Below are 12,702 nucleotides of genomic sequence, written 5' to 3'. Positions count from 1 at the left end.
GTTGTTCTGCACTTAGGATTCCCTTTTCCAGAAGAATTAGATGATGGGGAATCCACATAAGCCCCCTCATTATTTCCAACTATAAGCTAAACTTTCATCACCGTGGTGGAGTATGATTATAATCCTTATGTAGCACTTGTACGTCTAGTCTGTCAATCCAATGACAGGAGCTCAAACAAGCATTAACAGACATGAGGCAGCAGGAGCATCTCTTTTAAATATAAGGATTTCCTCTGCACTACTTAACCCCAGGGAGGAATGTAGCTGTGTGTGCAGAATGTACACGTTTAAAGCGGTTCTAGGGGGGACGAACGGATCATCTCCATTCACTGCAGCTTTTCCAGACCAGTGGGCATGGGGCTGTGGACATAGATATATGATGACAGGGATGGCTGCATCTCTGAGTGGGCTTGTTGATGGAGCTCCTAGACTGGAACTCTTTCTCTGCTTAATTACCTGTAGCGTTAATTACAAGCAGCTCAGGTGAGCCTGCACCTTTTTTAGCAGGGTTTTGAAGTCACACACTGAGACTCCCGACAGACCTTTATTCTGTCCATAACATCTTTAGTTGCATTATGTGTATCATTATAACTACTATTGTAATAAGATTCCACATTCACTGTATTTCACTTCATTGTTTGGCTCAGACCCCCCTCCTCACAAAACTGTATATTTCAATGTAAATAATTTTACATCCTCCCACAATGGCATTTCCTCCTATAGAGCTCTTCCGGTGGATTACCCACATTAGTTGCAGGCTTTCTGCTTTGGGTGTTCCTGTTAGTTGGCCTCTTGGAAACTCATTTGAATCAATAAAAATCTTTATCAGCTGCCTTCATAACACTTAACATTCAGTTGACGTTTTGTTATAAGAGCTTGCAGTGCATTAGAACATTTTAGTGACACCACAGATACACACAGGAATGGATTTGAGATGTTAATTACATGTTATTGTAAAAGATCATTTATGTGATTAATGCTGTGTCTTGTAGGACAAAAACATATCTCTCCTGTGTTTAATAATGTACACAAAAGACAAGTAAGTTAGTATCAAAGCAAGCTGTCAAATTCCTCATTTGACTACTGTGTTATTAAGGTCTAAACCAGAGGAAAACAGCATTGCACCTTTTATAACACTGCATGTGATAAACCGCTTGATGTGAAGTAAATTAAGTCTTCCTCCTGACCTTCTTCCCTCCACACTTCGCGCAGCTGTCCTGCCACCAGCTTGTGTGGACTCTGCAGAGAGGCGCTAACAGGACCGCAGTTTGGTTGTAAAGTATCAAATTGGTGGTAACGTTTACAATGAACTCACACCTCGGGGCCCAGTTGGTGTGTGTTGTCTAGAGGAAATGTGAATTTTGAATAGCTCCAAACCAGCCTGTGTGCTAGTGCCTGGGGGGGGGGGGGGCTTGTTGATGGAGGAGTTGCCTAAGTGGATCATCACATGCCTGTGCACTGAGGTTAGCTGGCACAGCTGGATCCTTTAAGAGCCAGGGTCGAGCACAGGGGGAGTTTTTACAGGATTAAATTTGAGAGAATCCTGCCTCTCTAAGGCCCCATCCACACTACTGCGTTTTCGTTTTAAAACGCTGTTGTGTCGCTGTTTACTTTGCAAGGACTCCCTTGTTTTCCACTGCAACACTCCCGTGTTACATTCAGTAACAGACCCAGCTTGTTATTGGTCCGTGCAAAAAAAACCCCGGTGTGATTCTTTCTCTGCATTACTTTAGTCTTTCACCAAATCTTCTGTAACTACAGAATAGACCATCTGCTTCATGTTTACACCGGCATGCGCATGCCCAGTATATGTGCACAGCCACTAGATGTGCATTTTCAGTCGTTTTAATGTAGAAGGAGATCAACTCTAAAACGCAGCTAAAACACTGGTGTGGACTGAGATTGTATTTGTTTTAATCCTCTGTTTTTAAACTAAAACGGAGTAGTGTAGATGGGGCCTAAAACATGTCACTCTCTATTTATGGTTAAGTTATTTTGTCCTTTCTCTCATCCTGTTTTTTTTTATTGGTGTATGTTATAAGTTTGAATCCCCAAAAATGTAAATGTTGCTATAGTAGCCCTTTTTTTACTATTATGGTTGTCTTATTCAATGGAGATCATTTTTTACACACACACATTTCAGGAATCTAAAGAATCTTAACAAAATCATGTTAATATTTTACTCTGCTTAGTGAATAAGTGACTTTTGTAGACGACACAAAGCACAGTTAGTTTCACTTTTAAAAAATAGAATTCACCCAAACCTTCCCAGCATAAGGTTTTGACCTTGACTGTTGGTGTGGAATGTAGGATCAGCTTGTGTGTGTGTGCTCAGTCTCTATTGTCCACTACGGTTTATTTGCCGACCTTCAGGCTAATTATTAACACCGTATTAACAGCTCCCTGTGAGGCCAAAGGCAGGTGGAAATCAAACCATCTTGTACATTATGAAAGACCGTTTTACGCAGAAAAACCTTGTAATGACATAAATTCTTTCCTCCATCAAGGGATAAGAAATAAATCCAGGCCATCGGTCTCAGTGTCTAATCTCCAGTGTTCTGGCTCATGCTGTTTGATAATGGTCTGTGAAGACTTGGGGCCTAATCCTCGGAGACACCCTTTATGCTTGTGCCTCCTGCACTGCTGAGGGGAGGCCATTCACCGTTGCCAGGTGGGGAGGGGTTTTTCCCAAGGGGATCAATGCAAGACTGCCTCCCGGTCTCCCAAGAGCCACTTGGGGGGGGGGGCTTGAGTGCCAGAGGTTGTTATGGAGGGGCACTGAAGATGGCAGTTCAGAGTGGATCTTGAGGGGCGGAAGAGCTTTATTAAGATGTACTGCCAAACATCTGGGAAACAGGGTCACACACTGTGGCCTTCGCTCTGAAAGAGTCAGCAGATTAGCTGACTCTTTCAGAGCGAAGGCCAGCAGTCTCCTTAATAGCCGGTTTGAAGTTGGGTTTTTTTCTTCCTTGTGAGAGAACATATTAATCAGCCAATTAGGAACTAGGATTTTCCACCATGTTACATGCTGTAATGTGGGAGTGTGGTGGGTGAAAGTTCACTTTATGGCCAGTGGGAATCTCCGCTAAATAGTTACTACTGTAATAGTACAGTAAAGAGGAACTGCCCAAAGGACGGCAAGAACGTGCTTTGAACAAGTATTTTGTCAAGAAAGATAAGGGCATGTTGCACGAAAATGTGTAAACTTTACAGAGGAGACTAAAGTTGGTGTAGATGCATCCCAAATTACCAGCACTTGTAAAAAAAAAAAAAAAAAAAAAAAACATCTCTGTTTGTCCTAGAGGGATTTAAATAACGAATAAAGATGGTGGCAGGCACTGAGTAGCCAAGGAAAGATCTTCCTAGATGACTCAACATGATGAAACTGAGGACTGAAATGACCAATATTTCCCAGTTCTATCGTCAATGATCATGCAGTTGCAGGTATCTTATCAAGCTAGTGTCTAGAGGAATATCACATAGAGACTTGAGATGTGATTCATTGGTCGCCGGGATTTAATACATGAGTCAGTATGAATCAAGCAGGAGCGGCTTTGTGTTACTAACAGTGCAGGCAGGGGCTTGTCAGTGGGAGGTTCTATCCACAGTGCTGTTACTCTGTATTATTTGTTTTCAATGCTCTGGAAAACGCTCAACACTGATGCAGATGACAGACTTGCCACAAGCAGTAAAGTATTTAGAGGTGCTTCGGTGTGGCGTCTGTTATCAACTTTCCAATAAACAGAGAGAGAGTCATTTTCTGTTGCTAAGAGCTCTGAATTAGGAAAAGGATTTGCATGCTGCATACGGATATTGCTGTGTTGTTCCCGTTTCTTTGCCCCTGATTTGATTAGAAAACAGAAGGCCGCAAGCCAAACAATAGCACAAACTCTGGGCTACGTACTGACTGAGTACTGACTTATAGGCAAATAAAGAAACTTTGACTTGGGGTGCTAGAAAGTTCAATTGAAATACTCATAAAGGTGTGTCTTTCTTCGTGACAGCTCCTCTCTAACTGTGTAGCGCACACTCATCGTTCATCATATTAAACATGTGGTCACAGGGGTTGGAGGGATTGGCGAAGGTGATTTGGAAATCACCCAGGACTTTGACACGTTGATGAATCTCATCTGTGTGGTCTTTAAGGTAATGTGAGAAATGACACATTAGAACATACAATAATAAGTTATTTTATATATAAAAGATACATATATTTTTCACTGTTGAAATACTTGAAACATATAATTAGTTCAACTTGCCAGGGATTCTTATTATAAGTTGTTGGCGCTTCTAACATTTTCCATCACGCAACATCATTTCTTGACTGGCTTTGTTATTACCCTTGTTTGTGTCTAGTTTGTTTCCTAATACCCTATGTCAATTATACACTGTGTGCACTGTATACAAAGATTTTACTGCCATCCTGCTGTGAGTGCAAAACAGAAGTTAGATAAGCCAGGTACGTGGACGGGGCAGTTTTAATAATAATACAGAAAATAAAATTATAGCTTGTCCTGCATTGAATTTGCATGGAGGCTGGTTTGCATGAACTGATGTGAGAATGCGAGGCACATCACCACAGGGTTTTGCAACCAGCAACGAACGTCATAGCTACATGCTGTGGCTTATCATGTTCTCAGAGATGGTGGTAATGTTTAGCTGGGAACAGTGGTGCTCTGATATATGCCAGATCATCGTCAGTGGAGGTTATGGTAGGAACATTAGTAAGCGTTTCTGAGATGTGTCTCAGCATGCTAATACGGTTTTTACACAAGCCAGAAGCCTATTCTTTATAAAGGAATGCTCTGTGTCCTGTACACTCAACAATTTCAGATAGATACAGATCATGTCTGTCATACATGTCTCTGTAGCCTTTTAAAAAAAAGTTAATAACCAGGTGCAGGGATATTAATTTCAGTGTTTCTGTTCACCTCCTGTGCCATTTTATTAGGCACTGCGTGTCATTCATACAACCATGATGTCAGAGGCGGATGAGCTTATGAAATGTCTGTCTTGTTAACTGCATAATAAGCTCAGACCGAAGTGTAGACATTATTAGTTTTAGACTCATTAGTCATCGAGCCCCTCTGTGAGTGAATCCACAAAAAAGCCAAATTCTTTATCATTCATACTCCTCTCACTCACTGGTGATGGGTCAGTCTGGGATGAGTCTGATCTTTTAAGTGAACAATGGGAGGCTCCTGCCTTAGAGCCATTATATGCCACCTTTTAACAATCAATATGACAGACTGTTTTAAAGTATTGCAGATAAAGAACCTTGCATATTAATTTCTTGCAAGAAATCTTGAGAAGTGGTACTAAAGGAAGAGCTGTTGGGGAGCAGAGCCAGCTCTGGGAAAGGAATGTAGCCATAAGATCCGGCTCCCTTCAAAAAAGCTGTAATTACCATCACTAACACTCACTGGTATTATCAACTAAAGGGTCCTGGACTTGGAAGCTATTCAATTTGACTTTTTCCCAACACCCAAAATCACTTTCTTTACACGTTTTTTGGTTACAGGTTGTGTTAGTGTATGCCAGCACTTCATTAAAAGGAACCACTGTCCAGGGGATTTGGATTCAGGGGATCAACAAAAGAAAAGGGACGGCCATGCCTGTAGTATTAGCACACCGTTGTCTGTAAAGGTTAACCTTGGCTTAACAGCCAGGAAACTGGAATTCAAAGAATTGAAATGAGGGGTTGGGAGATTTTTTTGTGTGGAATTCCAACCATTTTCCCATTAGGAACAGCATTAGTGATCTGTTCACACACACAAGCAGCTGATATAATCCATTAAGGATCACACCGTCTCTACGCACTTTAACAGTCTTGCTGGTGACTGAGACGAAATGGGCTGTGAGTTTTTGAGGCTAGAGGCGGTCTGAAATGTAGTCCAAATACTATACTATCTATTAAGCCTTGACTTGGTTAATGGTTATATTTGTGAGTTAACAACTGTATTGCTGGAGTACTGACACAAAGGAGAGTGTTGTGTTGAGGTAGTACGCTTTGGGAAATTGTGGCGTGTGAATGTGAAAATCCATGGCTTGGCTGAAACAAGTTTTGTTCTGGACCCTGTACTTAACTGTGCAGCCATTCTGTGTAAGTTATGATTTAACAGGTCTGTCCACTGAGCTGGATTGTTTTGTAAAGAGATACAAATATGCTGCTCACAAATTACACTTGACAAAAAAAACTATGTGGATGTTAAGCAATCATTCCTTCTCACACGTGACCTGTATGAACAATTTGAAGTCTACCTCAGTGAAGGAAGTCAAAACCTTCTTCACAGCTGAATCTGACTGCTACTTGCATGTGTTACATCTCTATAAAGATTCGCTGTGTTATTTAGCTTAGCTGCTGTTGTTGCTATGATCACTGTGCTATATTGTGCGCTGCTCACTGCCTCTGTTTCTTTTTATAGACTTTCCCTGCAGTTATTGCCAAAACATCATTGGCATTTGGGCTTTAAAGGATGAATTCCAAGTACTATTTTTCCTACTCATAAAGTTAATGGTAACAAATTTGGCCTTACAGCAGTCAGAAAGCTGTGCTTATCTGTGATCTGTCTAAGTTGCTGAAGGGAAAATTGCTTGAATGGAATGAATATAAAGTGATGTATATTCGTTTCCCATTGTTAACCATCAATTCAGTGGTTGTTAACACTGCAGAGGCATCAGCAATTATACAACCAACAAATGCAAATAAACCATGACACAACTAACATACAGAAATGCACACTATAGATATACATCCGATCACCTTGAAATATAAGAACACTATGGAAAAGCATACCAGGTAAAAAAACAGCCTAACCTTGCTTTCTATAAGCGAAAACTTGTACCATATGTTTACAAACAGCTAAATCTGATACCAGACACTTTACAGTCCTCCACATCTGACAACAGGGTGGCACAGCAATGGGCATTGTTGTTGCTGCAGTCCCTCAGAGATTAGTGATAAATGTTTACAGATGCTGAAGAGACTCTGTGGCACTGAGGGAGACCAGACACTCTGCTTTTGCAATGTCTTTATGCCGCTGGTTGCTTATTATTTAGTATATTGAGAAGAACTACATCATAACTGGTAAAAAAACAATGACGTAGATGCATAGTCTTCTCCGCCTGTACATGCTTGATGAAGTGTAGCGACTGCGAGTCGTCTTTGTCTAGAGTGACAGACAGAATGGTAACATTTGGAACTACATCTCACAGGACCGGGCTCCTGGCTTATCTTTGACCTGCACGTTGACCAGATCATTTGCATTCCTCTGCTTGACCTGTTTTGACAATGTCATTGTATTCCTACATCGCCGTTTTCACCTGAAACATGTGGTGGGTCGTATCAGCCACGGCCTGCCTGTAGAGTCCGTGTCTGAAGTGGTTGATCAAAGCTATGCTGGTGCTGGAGTCAAGTGTGTGCTCAAGGCTTAAGATAAGTCAGATAATATTAATACAGTACCACTGTCTGTCTTCAGTTAAGTTCAGTCAGAGTTGTCTTGTTTTGGCACTTAGGATGTGCTTGAGGAGATATAGGTTGTGATTCTGAGCAATAATATATTCACAAAAGGTTTTGCTGCAGCACCGCAGCTTTATTACAGAGGGATACTGGGTGCGAGGACAAGAAGGAAAGGGGAAGGGAGTTCCTACATGCCAGACAGGCTTGAAACCAAATGTAAAGACAGAAGCGGCAAAGGAAGCGGATGCCTCGCTCTAATTTGTAGTAGTTTAGTGAGTGTCATAGCTCACCACTACACTCGCATTACACCATCAACCCTGTGATTTGACACGGAGCGTAAACAGAGTTTTCTCTAGTGGTCAGCTCCTGCTTGCCAGCTCATCTGTTTCTCCCTGTGAGGTTTTGCATGGGAACTGTGTCATTGGACGGCTTCGTTTGGATTGTGGAGCAAGTTGTGCAGCATGAGCGAGACTCTCACGGGCTCAGTACTGACTCATGGAAAGTTAGAGGATGCCAGTAGGTGTGTGTGTGTGTGTGTGTGTGTGTGTGTGTGTGTGTGTGTGTGTGTGTGTGTGTGTTTCTAAATAAACTGAAAGGATCTGTTTGATTGTTCCTGTGAAGCCAATCATCCAGCTGCATGTCACACTTTTTCAAGACTTAATAAATCACTAACTTTGGGTACTTCCCATGATCTCATTGGAAACGTGTCCTGTTTAACACTTTATTCCAAGAGACCTGTAAAGGTTGTATGTTCTGTATAAAGCGGTACATGTGAGATAGATCAAGTGAGTGCACTTGTTAATAGTGAAACACCCTTTGCAGACTGATAAAATACCTTTTCCATCAGGTTTGTGTTATCAGCGGTGGGCTGCTGACCAATGATGCAGCAAGGAAGCATGACATAAGCTACATCTGTGGGCCATCAACATCAAATAATACTCTCCATCCCCACTTGGCAATATCACTTACTTGATTCATTGCACTTAATGGCTAACTTGATTATGGTTTGTGCCTCGTAGATTTCCATTTATTGGTCTGAAGAATTATACGACAAAGCTTCATTTCTTTAGCTGGGTAAAATGGTTTTGACCCTGTTGCCCTGCAAATATTTAAGGAAACGGAGCTCTCTGGCTGCTCAGTGCTCCCATTCTCACACTGTCATGACTTCATGTATTTAGGAAACGCTTGTGAGGAAAATTCCCCATTTGGCCAGGAAGGATGTGAAACTGAATATTCCTTTTCTCTTAAATTCAAACATAGCTCAATACAGACATATAAACAAAGCTCCTGGACCCCTTCCCTGTGTTTTTTTTTTTTTTCTCCTCATCAGTTTTCTCCCCCTCTGTTTTTCCAAGGTTCAGCCTTTAGCAGTCAGGAGAACAAGAGGAAATGGCTGGGTTTTCCACAGAATATGCATTGTTGTAATTAGGCCATGTCAGTAATGATTTGAGCGAGGCCTTTTACTGTAAACCACTCCTTAGTGTCTCAGTGTGGTCATAGTAATCTGTTCTTGATCTCAGCATAGTACTTTGTTCAGTGTAGCTAGAATTATATTTATCTGAAATTGTCCCTAGACTGTGTTTTAATGCAGTCATAGCTTTGCTTTTTTTTATCCACTGCCAGGTATGCAAAAGTGAGTTAGAGGATGCCAGTAGGTGTGTGTGTGTGTGTGTGTGTGTGTGTGTGTGTGTGTGTGCGCCTTAATAGGTTTTGGTAGTTTGTAGAGTTTATCTTCTAAGAATGTTGAAGTGAGATGAAGTGTGCTGACCATACTGCCTTTTTAAATACTGTTGTATTGTGTGTTTCTCAAATCCTGACACCTACCTTCTGTCTTCCTCTTACCTGCCCCAGAATCTCCTCAGTTGTCCTCATCCCTGTCCACCAGTGAATATGACCAGGCAAACATTGACCCAGGCCCGGACTGTTACAACCGGCTTTGTGCGGAGCCGCTGGACGGAGAGGGTGAACGGCCGGTGAGCCTGGTGTCCACCCTGTCCTCTGGGTCATCACGCGATAGTCGCAGCCTTTTTGGGAGCACTGTAGCCCTTCCTTCCTCCCTTACCCCACCCGTACAGAGCGAGGAGGACATTGACTTGGAGTTGAGCCCAGCCGAAGGCACCGGAGAGCAGGCAGGTGACCAGAGTCCCACCCTTACTGGCCCCAGGGGCCACTGGCAGGACCGGCTGGTGCCCAGGGTGATCAGCAATCAGTGGAACAACAACAATGCCACCTCCAACAAGAAGGCAAGTGGTGAAGTACCTCACATCCCTACCCCGCCTGTCGTCACAAACATCATGGCGCCAAACCCAAAGCTGACCTATGTGGACCGTGTTGTCATGGAGATCATTGAGACGGAGCGCATGTACGTCAAGGACCTGCACAGCATCGTGGAGGTGAGTGGGTGTCAGGGTTATGCCGACTGTAGTCAAATTGAATTTTCCGTTACAATTATTTTTTTCACTTTCAGCCAAGCATTCACTGTGAGCCAACTATTTGAAGTTAGTTGGCTCAAATCTAAATCAAAGCTAAATCATCAGTAATCTGTGTATTTAAAGCACATGTCTGACTTGGATTTAAATGCAGCTATGACTTCATGTCTGCAGCACCTCTTAGGAGGTGATTTACTGAATTTGGCCAGCCAGGAGCTGAAATAGGGGAATTGGACCAAACGGCTGTTGAGAGAAAATAATGTCTACTGTTTTCGAAGCAGCCGTTTGTGGCCACAAATTAGTCTGATACTCTTAAAACATCCAGTGGATTTTTCTTTTTCATTACCAGGATCCTGCTTTCTAAACAAACCGCTCAGCTGACAAGAATGCGCGCCTGACATCTGGCAGTTGTGTGCTTTGTTTATAGATTGGAGTTTTAGTTCATAGAGAAGGCTGTGGAGCAGTTTATGATCTGGTCATAGTGTATATGAACCGTTCTGTATAGTTAGAGTGCAGTGAAAGTTTACTGCCTGTAGCCTGGGACTCCGCTCATATCTGGAGTGCAAACACAGAGTCAAAACTGGGACACAGTGCAGGTCTTTCACAGCAGAAAACTTGGGCTTTATGATCTTAGTCAAAGATGGTAGGAACCTCACTTTGGAAATGTGAAGCATGGAAAACGGGCCAGGGAGGATTTTACCACTCAACAGACCACTTACCTCTTATCAATCTTCTACCTTTTGTAGTCTGGAAATAACTTCCAGACCAAGAACCATCTCTGGCCCTTAATCATTCCTGGGTCTTGCAATAGAAATAGGAGTGCTGTGCTGTCAGACAGTCTCCACCTCACTGACGGTAATGTCTTAAACACATGAGGCACTTCTGAGACCGACTGGCAGTAAACCAGCTAGCACCTCTCCTCACCTTGTCTCCGACTGTGCTGGCGTCTGGCAGTTGGAGTGAGTTCTGCCCTGGTCACAATTTGAGTAACAACTTGCTCCTGACAAACACTTCCAGGACTTCTAACTATTTCAGTTGACAGGAGTAGCAAGCCCAGCCCGGTCTGGCCCCGGTCGCACAGGCCATGCAGCGAGCTCCTGCCTAGCCTGAGCGCGCAGGCTAGTCCTCCCAGCCAAGACAAACACCTCCGTCTTTGCCCCAACTGGAGAAATAAAGAAAGGAAAGCGACTGGTTTTTCCATAGGCTACAGTGTGGGAAACCCGGTCTAATAAAGATCTATCCTCTATCCTTTTAAGATTACAGTATGGCTTCCATCAAATTGATTCCAGACATGTGTGAAACTCTTCCTTAATTTTCACATTGTTTCTTCAGCAAACTAATTCAAATGACTTGATATTGACACAGGACTCACAAGCAGCTGTCGAAGCTGTGTCTACTTTAGCTGTAGTCTATCACTCACTCTCCACTGTCTATCTGTGAAATAAAGTTTTGACAACAGCTGTTTGACCCAGCTGGTCTCACATGTCTAAAATACATCCCCAACACCTGGCCTGAACACACCCAGATGAATCCTACTCAAATTGTTGAACCAAGAATGTGGTCAGTGCTTGTGGGATTAAAAAAGTATAATTTAACAAAATAATGTTATTTGACCCATAACAGTACCACAAAGACAAAACCGCCCTGCTTATTCTTTAATAAAGCCCAGCTTGAAGCACTATAAACTAGGAGACTACATACATAGCAATAAATCTCTTACGCTATGCTAAAGGTCACGTGTTAATGGTGTTAACACTAGTGGCAAATTTTTCTATAGGAGACCATGAGACGCCCTGCTGACTGCAAGTCAGCATTGCTCTCACTGCTCTGGAATTCTCCATCCATGACCGGCTGCAGTTCAGTCAGTGGTGCGATGTGATGACTCTACTCTCAATCTGGGCTGGCCGGCCAGCCTGCGAAGTGTGTGTGTGTGTATTTGCACCACATCATCTGGGAGGCTGTGTGTGTGTGTACAAGCTGTTTACTGGTATGCTCTTTATATAGTCGCAGCGTGTGTGTGTGTTTGCCTGTCATCAACTTACTCCTCTACTTGTTTGGAGTTGTTTGTATGCCACATGAGTGTGTAATTGACTGAGAAGGAGGGTAATCATCCAGATGTTGGCATATTTGGCTACAGTTTTTAGATCATCTACTTCTGAATACTCCTGAGGTCCAGGGGGAGTTGGGTCCTTGGAGTGGAACAGACTGTGCTCATGTTTCTGGTCTGGGTGCAGCAGGATCTGCTCCAGACAGTCACACTTGCTTCTAGTCAATGGAAAAAATCCTTAAAAGGATCCTTTCATAATCACATCAATTGTATGTGATTTACCATGATGATACTCCTTTTTTTAAACAGAAAAGCCTTGAAATCATGATGCAGTGCTTGTCTCTTCATGTGCATTAGATGTCATACACTGTAGCCCTAAAACTGTAGAGATCAGTTGATTAAACTAAATGTCTGTATGGAAACAGAACACCTCAGGGAGAAATGTTTTTCTGTATACATGCTCCCTCTGCTGGTAAGAATTTGGAAGTGCCTATGTGACACCAAATATTTACAGTATTTTTGTATGACTCTATCTTTACTGTTTCACCAGGACTACTTGGCTCACATTATTGATATGAATAACCTTCCCATTCGGCCAGAACAAGTATGTGCCCTGTTTGGCAACATAGAGGACATCTATGAGTTCAACAGGTAAGTCACACTCACAAGTACAAACACACTGAGAAGCAGTATTTCTCTGGTAGATATTTAGATTTTTTAAACAATTTTTTTCATGACTGACTGAAAATGGCCACAACAGTCAAAAC

The 12,702-nt window shown here is 42.5% G+C and overlaps 1 protein-coding gene across 1 annotated transcript in view; it reads left to right on the top strand.

Moving 5' to 3' along the window:
• LOC119910091 (pleckstrin homology domain-containing family G member 3) overlaps positions 1–12,702 on the top strand; it is a 31,718-nt gene that overhangs the window by 8,540 nt on the left and 10,476 nt on the right. Inside the window, 2 exon segments of the mRNA XM_038728475.1 lie at positions 9,311–9,852; positions 12,486–12,586. Of these exon segments, the coding sequence (XP_038584403.1) occupies positions 9,311–9,852; positions 12,486–12,586 (643 nt within the window).

This window comes from Micropterus salmoides, unplaced genomic scaffold, assembly GCF_014851395.1.
Source record: "Micropterus salmoides isolate LMB-PRFRI ecotype aquatic unplaced genomic scaffold, ASM1485139v1 Ms_hic_scaffold_19, whole genome shotgun sequence".
Taxonomy (NCBI): domain Eukaryota; kingdom Metazoa; phylum Chordata; class Actinopteri; order Centrarchiformes; family Centrarchidae; genus Micropterus; species Micropterus salmoides.
The sequence above is the reverse complement of the archived record's forward strand: the minus strand, read 5'-3'. Positions and strand labels throughout refer to the sequence as shown.